General features: G+C 35.6%; 1 protein-coding gene across 1 annotated transcript in view; it reads right to left on the reverse strand.

The window, feature by feature from the left end:
• Positions 1 to 689: 689 nt before the first annotated feature.
• HCRTR2 (hypocretin receptor 2) overlaps positions 690 to 17,228 on the reverse strand; it is a 122,293-nt gene continuing 105,754 nt past the window's right edge. The window contains exons 5-8 of the mRNA XM_030840982.2: positions 9,577 to 9,797; positions 6,467 to 6,588; positions 3,404 to 3,629; positions 690 to 864 (exon numbers count right to left, since the gene is read on the reverse strand). Coding sequence (XP_030696842.1) covers positions 822 to 864; positions 3,404 to 3,629; positions 6,467 to 6,588; positions 9,577 to 9,797 — 612 coding nt within the window. The 3' untranslated portion in view covers positions 690 to 821. The remainder of the gene's footprint in view (positions 865 to 3,403; positions 3,630 to 6,466; positions 6,589 to 9,576; positions 9,798 to 17,228) is intronic.

Below are 17,228 nucleotides of genomic sequence, written 5' to 3' on the forward strand. Positions count from 1 at the left end.
TTTCAGTAAAATTAATGACATTTTACATTCAATCTGTGAAATATAGCAAAACAAGAGAGATATATATTCTATGTGTAGCATCAAACAGTCACAACACACTGCTTTCAGAAGAAGTCTTCTAATTTGTGTTATTAGCACGTAAGTAGTTGACCCTTTGTTCCATAAGACTGGCAGGTTTTGGGAACACCTGTTTCTTTCCCATTTGCCCTATGATGGTCAGTACTAAATCCAGACCTCTTAGGAGGATTCTTGTATCAACAAGTTGACAGCAGTGTGCCTGGGCTGTTATTCCATTCCCACAGTTTCTTGTAAGGACTGGTGTGTGTTTGCTTTTTCCTTCTGGGAAATGCTCATTCTTGGCAACTGTTTGCTTCTACAAACTTAGGTTTTTGTAAGGGTAAATAAAACTGGAGATTTGAAGGTTTTAGTTAGCAACTCAGGGACTTCCCTGGTCGTCCAGTGGTTAAGACTTCGCCTTCCAATGCAGGGGGTGAGGGTTTGACCCCAGGTCGGGGAGCTAAGATCCCACATGCCTCGGGGTCAAAAAACCAAAACATAAAACAGAAGCAATATTGTAATAAACTCAATAAAGGCTTTTTAAAAAAATGGTCCACATCAAAAAAATCTTAAAAAAAAAAAAAAAAGAAAGAAACTCAAATCATCCAAGTAGCCATAAAGCATGCCAGGGCTTTAAAACCTGTCTTCTTCCAAACTGCACTTGTAACACAGGGGCACTATTTCATAAAGCATTACCTCTTTGAGTGAGATAATGCTGAGTGACTTTCAACATTGGTACTTAGCCTCTTCTTTCTGACCTCCAATCAGGTTGACAGTAATGATGACGGTGGTCCCTGTTGTAGATACCTGGGCAGTAAAATACTTTATTTCATATGGGCTAGTATGTCAGTGCCAGGTGGTAGTCTCTGGAGCAGTGGTTCTCAAATTTTAAGGCCCTTCAGAATCACCTGTAGGGCTTGTGAACACACAGATTCCTGTGTACCACCCCAAAGTTTCTGATTTGGCAAATCTGGGATAGGGTGAAGATCTGCATGTCTAATAAGTTCTCAGGTGATGCTGAATCTGATGGCTCAGGAAGCACACTTTGAAAATCATTGATTTAGAGCAAAGCAATTCTGACTTCTGAGTCTGTTCTTCACAAAATCACACAACTACTGCCTCTCTGAGCCTCTCTCTCTGTCTCTCCAGCTCTAGCTCTCACTTTCTTGCTCTCTCTCTCTCAATCTCTCTTCTTAAATGACAAATAACTAGATATATTAGGATCTGAAACATTTAGCTCTTACTCTGATCTCAGAATTGCTGATTCGGCAAATTACTTAGCTACTAAGGCATATGATCAATATTATTTGACATTATCCTCATTCTCAAACTAAAGTGCTAACGTCCATAGCAATGTGAAAATCACAACTCTTCTTTCATGCAGCATAAATAAGAAAAAAAGTTCTCAGATGTACAAAGGGGAGAAAGCAGAGAGTTACAATACTTTGCTTTCATTGATATTGTTCTGATAATTAGCAATATAATTTCAATAAACCTCATATTTGAGGGTAGTTTTTGCTTTGAGTCGTAAGAAGCACAAAGTAATCCCCAGTTCTAAGGCACAAAAACCATTTGTGGATAATTTGGTTATATTCTTTCTGAAAGTGATGAGTTGGAAAAAAAAAGTAAGAAAAGAGCAAGATAATTTTTATGTTCTATGAAAATCTTTCTTAAATATTCTGCATATCTTTTGTTTCAATAAAATAAGAATGCCTGCTACTATACTATAAGAAGAAGAGCAACTTTCCATGAACATCTCTTTTACTTTTAAAGTGACTATTTGAATCAGAATAATTTTGCAGAGAAGCAGATTGAAAATATCCGGGCTCCCCTGGTGGTGCAGTGGTTGAGAGTCCGCCTGCCGATGCAGGGGACACGGGTTCGTGCCCCGGTCCGGGAAGATCCCACATGCCGTGGAGCGGCTGGGCCCGTGAGCCATGGCTGCTGAGCCTGCGCGTCCGGAGCCTGTGCACCGCGGGAGTGGCCACAACAGTGAGAGGCCCGCGTACCGCAAAAAAAAAAAAAGAAAGAAAGAAAAAAAGAAAATATTCAATACTTTGAACCCCAGATCTTACATTTGTATGGAACGTACTGCACTCCTGTTCATTTGTGTGTGAGTAAGAGCAAACCCCTCCCTTCTCCTAGTCACCTGGCTCTCAGTCACAGGCCCAGGTAGAATTCACTAACATCAATAGAGTCACTGTAATTAAACAGAAACAAAAAAGTGCAACCTCCCTGTCCATGTCATGGTGAGGACCACCATCATTGGTTGCTTCCTGCTCTGAGTCTGAATCATCTCCCAGAATGCCTTGCTGCTCTGCAGCCTCTACCAACAGGTCCCCTTCAGTGGACTGGACCTGTCTTGAAGGCACATTCACACCCTAGCACCTAGCACGGTGGGTGCTTTCTGGGAGGTGTTTGATAGATGTTTACAAAACGTAAATAAATGCAAATATTTACCATCAAATCTCCATGGCATTACCCTGTCCAATATGGGACCCAGATGTGATTTGGTATTCTACTACCCTTTCTCTTTGTAAATTGAATTCTTAATTTCATCTAGCAAGGCCAGTTACCTCATTTTTATTGGTTAGAAGAATACAATAATGGGATATCTTAGTCTTAAATGTTGAAATCTTTCCTTAGAGATGGAAATTGTGTGTTTATAGTTACTCCACAGTTTTTACCTGAATACAGAGTCTTATTGGCCATATGTTGAAATGATAAATGTTAGCAATGGTAAGGTTACAAACCCAAGAAAACTGTGTAAATGAGTTATAAAATTAATGGAAAATAAAGTTGAATAGTATACATGTTTTTATAGTTCTGAAAGATAGCTTTTGAGTTATCTAATATAATGTTATTTTGTATATAAATATACTCTCAAATGTCACACCATAATGACACTCTTTAGTGATTTTTTTAAAACTATAATGTCAACTAACATATCTCTTGTTAATCCAGAGTTAGTAATTACTACTTCTTTTAGTAGCCAAAAGAAAACCAAAGGATAAGTTTGGGCAACTTTTAGCCACCAATTTGAAGGTAAGATTAAAATAACAATTAGAATTGGAAATGCTCATACATTTAATTGACACAAATCCTAATACACGAAGCTAAAAGTGAAACAGCCTGAAAATAAGTTCAGTGGAAGTTTCAACTTCTAACGTATCTCAATCAAAAGTTGAGAAATGATTTTAAACTGACTTTATTTCCAAAGAGCAAGAGATCATTTTCTTTAAAAAAAAAAAAATGGGTCCACAAAGTAATAAAATTTCTGTGTACAGAGATTTAAAAAAAGAAGAGTGGTACTCAGGCATCCCTGTCCTAGGCATCAATCTTCTACCAGTTTTGGAGTGGCCCCGCACCGTTGGCCGCTGGGAGTGTGCTAACGCTCGTGAGCACGACCTGCTCGGACAGTTTTGATATGTTATCAATGTTGCTGATCTGGGTGGTCAGGGACTTTCGGCTCTCAGTGCTCGTCCGTCCCCGGGCCAGCGGATCCTCCTGGCGGTGATGAACTCCAAGGCAACAGCAAGAAAATGCAGCTTTAAATTCCTCTCGAAATTTTCCTGGCAAACCAGGGAGAATGAAAGGCAAAGGAATTCAATATGTTTTAACCAATCATGAATAAAATACAACTGACTGGCTCCTATTTTGGAAAAGGAAATTGGTTATTGGAAGCTTGGTACATCCTTTTTTATAGTTAATTAATTATTTAACTGAAGTATAGTTGATTTACAATATCATGTTAGTTTCAGGTGTACAGCACAGTGAATGCTATATATATATATACACTCACACACATATATACATATATGTATACATATGTATATTCTTTTTTATATTCTTTTCCCTTATAGATTATTACAAAATACTGAGTATAGTCCCCTGTGATATACAGTAGGACTTTGTTCTTTAACTATCTTATATATAGTAGCAGTAGTGTATAGGTTAATCCCAAACTCCTAATTTATCTTCCCTCTGCCCCTTTCCCTATTGGTAACCATAAGTTTGTTTTCTATGTCTGTGGGTCTATTTCTGTTTTGTAAATAAGCTCATTTGTATCACTTTTTTTAGATTCCACATATAAGTGATATCATATGATATTTGTCTTTCTTTCTCTGTCTCACTTTACTTAGTATGATAATCTTTAGGTCCATCCATCTTGCTGCAAATATATACAATGGAATATTACTCAGCCATAAAAAAGAATGAAATAATGCTTGGCACACTCTTGAAACACTGACACATTTCCATAAAATAGTGAGGCTGCTTTTCATGCCCAATGTTTGGAGTTTGTTTCATACTTTTAGAGGCAAACCTCCTATACTTGTGAATGTGGGTTATTGTTAACTAGATAACTATAGTAAAGCTGAGTATCAGCAGAAAGCTACCCAGAGATATTTAACGATTTAAAAAATGATGAAACCTAAGTTATACATGGCCAAACGTACACAGAAATTATCCCTGCATTGTACTCTGAAGAAACTGTTCTATTGACACAGTCAGTTCAACAAAATATCTAGAAAATTTCTAACGTTTCATAATCTGCATAAGGCAGGACAAACTGAAAGAAAAATAAACAACTTTAGAAGTTTTTCTTTATCTTTAAATTATTGATGTGACATTGGAGAAGGATAAGGATGAAACACTGACCTTTTAAGCCTCTAAGGGTAAATGGCAGTGTTGGAAATCACCAGTTCTTTTCTCTGAGCTTTGATTACCTACCTGGGTTGTTGAGTGATTAAAATTGGTGCCCACTGGTTATCAGCTGCCTTCTTGCCTCGTCTTAACCCCCATCATGGCACTTTGACTTGGTTCTGTGGCTTCTACTTCAGATAATTCTCCCTACGACCCTCTAATAGATTTTCCCTGTTTAGTACAAGCTCAGGGCCTTTGTCATCCCTAAGCCCAGGGCAAGTGTTTCCCCACTGCTTTTTTAGCCACAGCTCCTCAGGCCCTTCTTCCTTCAAACAGCACTGGGGTGGTGGTCTCTGCTTATCCCAGTCTGAATGTAGTCTTTATTTTGGAGACTGGGGTTGAATGTGTCAGGGGAAGGCATGAAAAGGGGCAACTGAATACAAACCACCCCTCACATATACACCACCTGATTCACCAAAAGGTGAAATAAAGCAGGTATATAGAGGGTACATGCCATGACTGAAAAACAAAAAGTTATTTAAAACAAAAAGCCTAATTGGTTGTCTTTTTTAATAACCTATATAATCTGGAAGGCCAAAGGTGAAGTTAGAAAATGCACACACTTTATTCAGTATGCAATAAAATGAATTGCTTATTCTTTCATATAAAATCATCATATATTTGGAGATGGAAATAAAAAAGAAATAGCCAGGCTTCCCTGGTGGCATAGTGGTTAAGAATCCACCTGCCAATGCAGGGGACATGGGTTCGAGCCCTGGTCTGGGAAGATCACACATGCCGCGAAGCAACTAAGCCCATGTGCCACAACAACTGAGCCTGTGCTCTAGAGCCCGCAAGCCACAACTATTGAAGCCTGCACACCCAGAGCCCGTGCTCTGCAACAAGAGAAGCCACCTTAATGAGAGGCCTGCACACCGCGACGAAGAGTGGCCCCCGCTTGCCTCAACTAAAAAGAAAGCCCGCACGCAGCAACGAAGACCCAACACAGCCAAAAATAAATAAATAAATAATAAATTAATTAAAAAAAAAAAGAAATAGCTAACCGGTTGGAAAGAAGACAATGTAAAGATATAGCTAATTAAAACATAATTCTAAAACAATTAGGCAAAATGTTGGTAGATAAAACAATATTTAGTTAAATGATTTTTATAATTATATTGATCCCATAAACAGATGGGTGAAATCAATTGCACAGGTGTGTATGTGTGGTTCATTTAGCTTATGTGTTATTTAGAGGAATGTAATTTTTTTTATGGTCAGTGAGAAATCTTGAGATAAACCCAAGAGATGTTACCCACAAGAGAATTGTAAATACATAGAAATACCTAAAAGTGGAAAGGTTCCAATTCCATTTCAATTAGGCTACAAATGTTGTCAAAGGAAATGATACAAGCAAGGCTGTTTTATTTTCAGATAAAATGATTTTACATCTTATAAATCATAAGTTTAATGTATGACAAACAAGATTCTCTTATTCAGTTCTCACAGTTCTCACCTTCCTCCTATTTCAAATTTTCTTCTAAATTTTATGGAAAAAGTTACTTAGATAATTTTTTCTGATGCGTTAGGTAACACATGTTCCCTCTTATAAGGGAAAAAAACTCAAGACCAGTCAGATCAAGGAAAAATACTCTCACTGTATCACAGCTAATATCTTCATACCGTTCAAAGTGTTCAGACCTTCTGGTCATCGATCCCTCACCCTGGCCTGTGGTTTGTACAGAAGAAACAGTTGAAAACTCACCACTGAGAAAATTATAAATAATTGGGTTCGCAGCACTATTGGCATATACAAGCCAGTGTGAAAAGGTAAACCAGGCATATACAGTCTCTCTGTCTTCCGTGTGGGTAAACATCCCAAATACTCTGTAGGAAAAGAAACAGTAACATGAAATGCAGTGCGATTCTGGAAAGTACCTTTTAAATAATTAAATTCAAGCGTTGAACACAGCCCTTGGTGGCAGTTCCCCGACTCCAGTGCTGCCCTGCAGGACAGACCACTTGTAGGTTTAGGGCACACAGTGGGGCTAGAATAACTTCAGTACCTGAAGGGCACCTCCAAGGCACAATTAGTAAATCAAAAGCCAAATCAGGTCAGAGAAGGTCTCTCCTGTAAACAACAGCAATAAGAATACAAAGGTTGAATATGTATCTATCTACCTTCTTTCATTTTGTTTCTAAACACAATGGAGCAGCTTTTGTTACTATTTCATTTTGCGTGGCATTTTATTTATTTATTTATTTAACACTGGGAGTATAGTTGATTAACAATATTGTGTTAGTTTCAGGTGTACAACAAAGTAATTCAGTTATACATATACTGAATACTATGCTTTTTTCTAGTTCTTTTCCTGATTAGGTTATTACAGAATATTGAGCAGAGTTCCCTGTGCTATACAGTAGGTCATTGTTGCTTATTCTACTTTAAGCATAGCAGCATGTACAAAAGCACTTCTAAATTGCAGTCTGTAAGCAACTACTTCCTACTTTCATTTGTGCATTGATCAATATTACATTTCTTCAACTCCAATCTTACAGCCTTGCTGAAATTTGGCTTCTGGGATTTCTTTATATGCAGAGAAGAGCTAGTTTTCAATAGGCAAAATTCTGGTAATTTCTTAAAGTTCATGAGTTTTAATTTTTTTTTATTATTTTAAACTCTGAAAAATATGTTATTATTATCTCCTTAAAGGTCATTTTTAAGATTTGTTCTGTACTTCAAAATACCCATTTATCAAATTGTATTCACTAGACAACAGCAGGCAACTTGCAACTAACCAATAAACGTATAGGCTGAAGATTATAATGCATTTCCTGCCAGAGGGTCCATCACTGATTGTGGAATTTGTGCCTGTGATAGAAATATGTTGCCAGAATAAAGTGGTGTTCTATGGAGTACTACAGTTTTACAAAAATATAATATATAGTAAGACAACATGGATAAATAGAATTAATATGTTATGACCCTCTACCACAATGTATCTTTGAAATCCTAGAAAACCAGACCTGCTTTAAAGAAGTTGGTTTTGACTAGTCAGACAAAACACTAAGTTTCAAAGAAAAGAATTTAGGACTTTATTTGTAAGAGAAAGAAAACACGAGCCTAAAATGCAAGGGCAAACAGAGATAAGTATTTGAAGAAAATATGTGTGATAAAGAGCAAAACAATTTTCAAGGTTATTTTGAAATTTTTATTTTGTGACAAAGAGCAGAAGACTCAAAAAATGGAAAACTATTTTAAATTTAACATGACTTTCTCCTTAGAAAGCCATTTATTTTCCTTGGAAAGGGAGGTCTGTAAGTCAGGAGAATAGAGAAATATTATGGAGAAGTAGGTATTTGGAACCAGCTAAAGGGGAAGGTACAAGTGTTGAGATACAGGAAATCCAAATGAGTCATCCAGAGAGCAGTAAATCCAATTTTCATTGAGTTTAGATTGACTAAAATAAAAGTACAAAAAAAAAAAGGAGAGAACCTATGCAGTATCCTAGCATGTTTCCAAGGTTCTTAAGAGCAAAAATCATCATCTATCATCAGACTAGAATACATTTGTATGGGATTTCTGTGGGCAAGAAAAATAAGAAAGGAATTATGAAAAAATATGGAGGGCAAAGTTGCTTTCATTTTCCTGTGAGCCAGTATACATCTGAAGGACCCAAGCTGCCACATATCTTATACCTTTAAGGCTGTGTCTGTACTAAACAACATTGCTGAACAAAAGTTCATTTTCTCTTTCTTTTCCATTGAAAAAGTCATTAAGAATAGATATATCGTATAACTGAATCACTTTGCTATACAGCAGAAATGAATACAACATTGTAAATCAACATTACTTCAATAAAAATTTATTTTAAAGAAGTAAAAAAAAAAAAAAAGAAAAAGAAAAAGTCATTAAACAATCAAAAACAAGGCCCAAAAGAGAATGACAAATCTTTGCAGCTGGTTATACCACCTTTAGACTGTGTGATTCCAGCCAAAGCTGCCTCTCTTCAGAGTCCCCAGCCATGAGGAATAGGATATTGACTCTGGATCCAGGAAAAATGAGAGAAGAAATCCTAGTTTTATTTCGAAGCCTCTGATAAACAGAATTAGTATTACCTTGGGACCAGTCTCTGTGCAACTATTACGATAATTCCCAATAAAGATGGTTGGCCAGAAGGTTCCTGGGTACCACTGCCCCTGCATTGGTTGATCATGTTGGTTGTTTGAACTTAATAGTGTCTCTGCAGCATTACAAATAACATACCTTCTCTCACTGAAAACTTTTGTACTGATTTTTATTAATATTCACGCTAAACTTGATTCAATGATGTCAGGAAATGAATTTTCTTTCTTTCTATTTAAACATTCAAAACACAGTATGTGCTGTGATTCCATTTGTTTGTGTGTGTGCTCACAAATGCACTTTTTAAGTATAATTAGAATGCTAACAAAATTCTTATCTCTTTTTATCCTTTAGATAAAGTTCTGTCACCGTTTCCTATGTCTTTGAGAACAAAGTTTGGAAAACCCATTTGTTCTGATCAAAAAAGAGCTCCGAGCTGTAAATGAGTTTTTTGCATTAGAACTTCTTCTGCATCTAAGGCTTAGCAATTAGCTTGAAGAGGTCAGAGGAACATCTGTTTTATGTCTGCCATTCAATAGAGAATTTGCATGGATAAGAGCATTTAAAATCCCAGAGCTCTAAAAAACTGTGTTCCCTACCTGCTGGTAACAACAACACATTGAGTTATCTGGCCCGGCAAGCTATCTAGGCAGATGGTTTCCATTTTTCTCTGGCTTAAAAAAAGTCCTTAATTAAGAACCAAGAAAAATGGCTGATCTCTTCATTTTCAAATAATAAGTGAACTTTACCTCTTTAGCACATTGAGGATGCTAATTGGTAGATAGCAAATTGCAAACACCAAAAGCACAACCATCAGCATCCGGGCTGTTTTCCGTCTGGCTCGGATCTGCTTTATTTCAGCGGCCACAGCGCTAATCCTGGATTTGGTCTGCTGTCCTGGCCCCCGAGGCTGTGAAAGAGGCTGCAGGACCTTCCATTTTCTCTGAACTACAGATGATGTTCCAGGAATCTGAAAGGAGCGGATACCCTTTATTGTTATCTGATTTAGGAAAGTTCCACTTTGGAGGAGTAATTGGAAGACACAGTAAGGAGAGTATCCCAGACACCCGAGGCCTAGGAAGTTTGCGAGCCTCTTTCCCCAGACCGTTTGCTGAGTGGAGTGTGTTCTTGAGTAATACAGCCGAGTGCCAAATAGGAGTCTGGGTGGAAAAAAAAAGTTGCAACATCACCATTTTGTTGAGGTCTAAAGAGAGCTGCAAATGGAAATGATATCTCTTTATAAAAAGAGAAGTTGTCCACTCAAAGGAATAATATTCAACACTAAAAAGAAATGAGCTATCAAGCCATGAAAAAATAGAGAGGAAACTTAAATGCATATTACTAAGTGAAAGAAGCCAATCTGAGAAGGCTACCTATTATAAGATTCCAACTATATGCTATCCTGGAAAAGATAAAACAACGGAGACAGAAGAATGATCAGTGGTTGCCAGGGGTAATGGGGGGAGGGATGAATAGGCATAGCACAGAGGATTTTTAGGGCAGGGAAAATACTACTCTTCATGATACCATAATGATGGATACCTGTCATTACACATTATACAATGTATTTGAATACACCATCCAAACCCATAGAAGGTACAACATCAAGAGTGAACCATAAAGTAAACTGTGAACTTCCGGTGACTATGATGAATCAATGTAGGTTCATCAGTTTTAACAAATGTATCAGTCTGGTAGGGGATGCTGATAATGGGGAGGCTGTTCATGAATGGAGGTTGGAGAGAGATGGGAAATCTCTGTACCTTCCACTTGATTTTTCTGTGAACTTATAACTACTCTAAAAAAATATGAAACCAAAAAAACCCTTCTTAATTTAAAAGAGAGAGAACTGAAAACTGGGGAAGAAGAGCTCTTACTAGGAATTTTGATTCAGCTCAGATACCTAGAGTTGAAACAGAAGGAAAACCTAACAGATAATTGCCAAAGTAACCTGCATAGTTTTTCATGCATCAATACTGCCACCTGCTGCCAGATGGAGAGATAGGACTTAACTACCTATTGCTTTTTATTAGGTTTTCTGATTCTCAGGTTTGGTTAAGGCAGACCTTTGAATAAAAGGAATAAAAATAAAATAAAATATTCTCTGTTGCTTATCATTTGTTGTCACAAGGCAATTTTGTGGACCGACCCTTTAAAATGCACATAAAAACCTTGAATATCCCTTGTGGTCTTCCATGAACGTTTCAAATAGCTGCAATTTGTAACAACAGTTACACAACTTGTACTTTTCCACTTCTTTTCAAAGTTATTTGATAATAGCAGGGAGTCCCTCCAAGTATAATATTGTCTTAATTATAAGCTCATGAAGATTGATAGGGTTTAGTGAGCAAAACAATAAAATTCAGCAAGAGTAAAATGTGCCAACAAGCACACCATAAGCACATCCTAGTTCTACTAAGATTATTCAGCTGTTGCTTTTATCTCTGTGCTGCAAGCCAGAACAGACCGATGGGTCTCTCACAGTGGATGTTGGATGGATTCTGTTGCTTTATCCATAACAAGATCCAAGTCTGTTAGATAATCTTTAATTTGAGAACAGAATTTTACTTTGATTTCCACACAGATGAATTAATGATAATTAATTAATTATGGCGCTCCTTTTGAATATAACTATTCTCTCTCAAAAAGAAGCAAATGAAGTTAAGGAAAACCTGCCCTTAAATTGAAAAACACCTGATAAACGATTTCTCTTCGGATTCTGTATGTCCTGCCATGTCGGCTGACCTTTTCACATCGTGGTGGCCTCACTCAATCTTCTTATCTATTGATTGAGACTCCTTCCTCTTCTATGAGTCTTTTTTATAGATAGTCATTTTTAAAAATAATTGAGGAGAAGCTGCAAAGGATGTTGGAAATTTCCAGAAAAACTGTAAAATGAGTAACCCTATTAATGTCTGCTAAATGGCCTTGAACTGTTTCCTAAATGATCTCTAAGAGATCATTTAAACTTAAGCAATCTGTTATTCAATGCTCCCCTGAGGAAAAAAATCAATATCCTGCATCTGATGACTTCTGCAACCATCAGAAAGAGTTCCCATAAAGAGAAACTGCCACAGGGAGCATAACTATTGTTCCTGCAATCATAAAAAAAAAAAAAAAAGCAGAAATGATGTCCCCTCTTAGATGATGATCTAAATAGAAGATGGTTAATCCTGCACTCATTGTGAAGAGACATACAATAATCCCCATCAATAATTTGTGTATGTCTAGAGAAAGTCAGCATAGTATCAGTAGAAATCACTAATTTTAACTGAGCACCAGGAATGATGCACAATCTGGAGTAATCATTAATGCATTCTTAAAAATAGGTTATTGTAAATCCCATTCTACAGATGTTCAAGCAGACATTGAGAAGTATTAAATAAAATATCCAAGTCTATATCTTTAATAAGTGACAAGCCAGAATTTGCACTCAGGTCCGTCTGATTGCAAAGTTCATTTTTTCCCATTGTGATGCACCATTTCCATTTATAAACTTCAACACAATCTGATATGGAAGTTAGCAAATTTTTTAACACATGCCTAGTTACATAAAAGCAATAATAGTCATACAAAAGGGCTTTTGAGAGATCCAGGCTATGGGACTGTCCATGTGAGAAGGTCTTTTCCTTGTCATCTCAGCGGGCATTCAAAAATCCCTGACTGTGGAAAGCACACACACACACACACACACACACCACACATACACACACAACACACACTATACAAACACACACACACACAACACACACATACACAAACACACACAACACACACCCTTACACTCAGACACACAATGCACAGGACACACAGCACACACACACACACACACACACACACACTGCTTTTATTCCAATATCATAAATAAACTTTAAAATCACCTTTGAGGTGAAAATACATCCTGGAAGAGGTATTATCACAGTTATGAATTTGAACTATCAGGTAGATGATGTACCTTGAAACTTGCCCTGTCTGAAGAAGTCTTTGTGGCCAAGATAAGCAAATGTGCTGCAAACATTAAAAAGGGGATGAGAGAATATTATGAACAGCCAGTAAATTTGCAAACTCAATGAACTTAAATGAAATGGATAAACACCATGAAAAAAAAGATAACCAAAACTGACTGTGTCTTTACAAACCCTGTTACAAAAAACAAAACAAAACAAAACAAAAAAACTTAGGCCCAGATAGGTTCATTGATGTAGTATTCAACCAAACCATAAAGAATAAATAATATCTATCTTATTTAGACTCTTTCTGAATTCAAAGAAAAGATAATATTACAATGAATTTTAATGAAGTCAGTAACCCTGATAAAGACATGAGAACAAAAGAAAACCACTGACTAAATATCTCACATGAATAGAGATGAAAATTCCCCAAAATATATATATCAAACCAAATCCAACAATAAATAAAAGGATAATAAATTTTGCTCAAAAAAGCAGATTTATTCCAGCAATGCAGTAATGGTTTAACATTTAAAAACATCAATCAAGGTAATTTATCATATTAACAGAAAAAACTATGATCATGTCAATAGAGAAAGGAAAAGCATTTGAAAACTTTAACACCCTTGCATGTAAATTAGTAATAGAGAGAATCTTTCTCAACCTGATAAAAGGCATCCATGAAAAGTCTTTAAGGTATCATCCTACTTAACATGAAAGATGAACACTTTCTTCTAAGATTGGTAACAAGCCAACAAAGATTTCTCTCAACACTCCTACTCAACATTGTACTGGAGATCCTAACCAGTACAGGAAGAAAAGAAAAATAAATAAAAGGCATATAGATTGCTTCTATTGAGAAGACATTATTGCTTATGAAGAAAGTCTTAAGGAATCTACAAAAATGCCACTAGAACTAAACATATGAATTTAGCAATATGTAGGACCCTAAATCAATAAACAAAATCAACTGTATTTCTATATATTAGCAATAAATGATTCTAAATTTAAATTGAAAATAACACATTTCAATAGCAAAACATGTATTCTAAGAATATATTTAACAAAATGTGGACAAATTATGTGTACTTAAATTATGAAAATTGCTAAGAGCTATTAAAGAAGACCTAAATAAATGAGGAGATATACCATGTTCATGGATTATAAGATTTAATATTGTTAATATGTCAATTTCCCCAAATTGATCTATAGATTTAATGCAATAAATCCCATTCAAAATAATAGCAATCTTTTAACTTTATCACTCCCTGACAACTTTTTTTCCCACCTTGGTACTTCTCTTTTAGAATTTAGATGCACATGCTAAGTTCTTATGATCAGGATCATAACTATTTTGTCTCGTAGCAAGAGAATTTACATTTTTATTATTTCAATCACTTAAAATGCTATGAGGCTTGCTTTATAGACTATTATAAGATGTAACCTGAAGACTATTCCATGTGCATTTGAGATGAATATGTATTCTGCTACTTTTGAAGAGGTACCGCATAGATATATTAGGTTTAGTTGGTTGATAGTTTTCTTCAAGTCTTCTATGTCATTGTTAATGTTCTGCCTAGTTTTTCTATCCATGACTGAAAGATGTGTTGAAGTTTTCAATTATTAATATTGAATTGTCTGTTTCTCCACCTAATTCTTCTAGTTGTTGCTTCCTGTACTGTGGACTTCAGTTGTTAACTGCATATAGGTTTAGCATTTTTATATCTTCTTGATGGAATGATTTATCATTTGAAATATCCCTCTTTACCCATAGTAACACTTTTTATTAACGTTTCTTTTGTCTGATATTAGTAGAGCTACTTCAGCTTTCCTTTGGTTACTGTTTGCATAGTACCTCTTTTTCATTATTTTACATTTAATCTATTTGTGTCTTTGAATATGAGGTGTGCTTTTTGTAGACATCATACAGTTGAATCAGGTTTTTTTTGTTTGTTTGTTGTTTGTTTTATCTATTCTGCCAACCTCTAGAGTGTTTCATTCATTTACATTTAATGTAACTATTGAGAAGGTGTAATTTACATGTCTCCCTTTGCTGTTTGTTTATATATGTGTGTATATATATATATATATATATATATATATATATATATATATATATATAGTTTCTATTTTGTTCCTCTATTCCTCCATTGCTTCTTTATTTTGTGCTAAACAGATATTTTCTAGTATAGCATTTTATTTCTGTTGTTGTTTTTTTCACTACTTTTTTTGAGTTATTTTTTTAGTGGTTGCCCTGAGGATTATAATTAACAACTTAATCTGTTTAGATTAATGCCAACTTAATTTCAATAGTATACAAAATCTTTGCTTCAATATAGCTTCATTCTCTCCTCCTTTCTTTGAATTACATCTTTATACATTATAAGATGAAGATTCACAGTTTTATAATTATTGCTTTACAATATTATCTCAAGTCAAATAGGAGAAGAAAAGAATTTCAAACAAAAATATATTTATACTCTCTTCTATATTTACCTACATAGTTACTTTTATCTCTCTGTGTGAACTTGTGTTACTGCCATTTGATTCTGCCTCTGCAATTACAATTTGCTGTTTATTTTCTCATACTAAACTGACTTGTTATCATCTAATGTTAACTATTTTAAGTTCTTTTTGAAGAATGTTGAAGAATAAAGGGCAGTAGATGAGCATGTGATAAAAATTGGAACAAGGAAGTTCTTTCAAAGTTTTAGTCTTTGGAAAATTGAAATTTAGTTCCAGACTCAAGTATCAGTACAGTTCATCCCCAGCTCCTCACACAGTCCCAGACACATAGTAGGTGGTCAATAAATATTTGTGGAATGAATTAATGTGAGTTCATATAATGAGTAAGATTGAAGTGTTGAATTATTTGAGAGTTAGAATTGAAAAAATTCTGTCAGGTACAAGAGTTAAGATTTAGTGAGCCTTAAAAAGAGGAGTTCTAGAGAAGATCCTGTAGAATTTCCAGACTGAATGAGTTCTCTGAGACACATTGTCAAATAAAGAGAATATTTAAGTCTTTGATTAGAGCAAAACATTGGACAATTCTTTTCATTGTAACCAAGCAGGACCCTATGGGGCCTTCTAGGGACAGGCCTTTCCCCCATATCCTGAGTTGTTTTACAGATGTGAAAAACCCCCACCAAATGGAAGAAGTTAACTACTTGATAATCATGAGCACATAGCCCCAGGCCTCCTGGAGTCTATGGATAAGGACTGTTAAGCTTTGTGACACCACCCTGTTACCTCACCATCAGCCAATCAGAGAATTGTACATAAGCTGATCACATACACTGCGACACCCCTCCCTCACCTGGCTTTTAAAAATGTTTTGCTTCAGGGAGTTCAGGGGCTTTGTAGGCCATGAGCCACCCATCTCCTTCCATGGCCTTGCCATAAACTTTCTCTGCTCCAAACTCCAAAGTTTCGGTTTGTTTCACCTCACTGTGCATGAGGCTAATGAACTTGCACTAACATAGGTTTAAAATTCTTGAGAAAGTTAGACAAGGACAGACATTTTGCTCATTAATAATCTTACACTTAGATATTTCAAAGAATGTAACAGATTCCCTGCATCTCTGTAATTTTAAGCAAATAAGACAGTCCCTCTGTTTGATGGCTCACTTGATGTAGACTATGGCATACATAATGCCTTGGAACTCTGTTTAGAGACATTAACAGTTGGAATTTGATAGTTGCTCAAGCAGAATTCTACATAATCACCATTTGGGGTTAATTTACTTTATTGTGGCTGCTAAAGTGAACTCAGATGAACTTGCTGTTTTCTATTGCAATCTGTCTGTAAATGTTTTTAGTTTCACAGTCCAAGCATTTTACTGCAAATCTTCTGGATCATGTGGCTTGTACTAACCAGGACAATTCATCAAAAGAATGTGGATTATTTCTAAGCCTGCAATACAATTTTGAGCTTACTTTAGAGTTTGAGAAATGGAGAACTATAAGCTTAAATAATGAAGAAGTAAACTGGTTGAGATTTGGTAGTTATCAAATTATTTAACAAACATTTTTTGAATACTTTTTTGTGCAAGGTAACATGTTAAGTGTTGGGAAGATGATGATGAACGAGACAGATTTATGTACACCCAAGAAATTTTAAAGTTATGTCATTCTGTAAATAAATGAATAAGCAAATATAAGCATTTCTTATGTTTAATGCACACTACCCAGTAAAAATATGGAAGTAAGAAATGCACTTAACACTGAATATTCTTAGTCAAAATATCAATCTAAATTATCTTTATGCCTACATGCTCATCAAAGTTTTATCTTCTTCAAGAATTTTTCAAATTCTAATTTTTCTATGAACTTTGTTCTGAGTAACTGAGCAATGGATTCCTCTCTTTCCTCTTCTATCTAAACTTTCCCAGCACTTTCTCTTATTCTTCCACTAAATTTTTTCTTATAAAGTATTTATCAAGCAACTGATA

This window comes from Globicephala melas, chromosome 11, assembly GCF_963455315.2.
Source record: "Globicephala melas chromosome 11, mGloMel1.2, whole genome shotgun sequence".
Lineage (NCBI taxonomy): Eukaryota > Metazoa > Chordata > Mammalia > Artiodactyla > Delphinidae > Globicephala > Globicephala melas.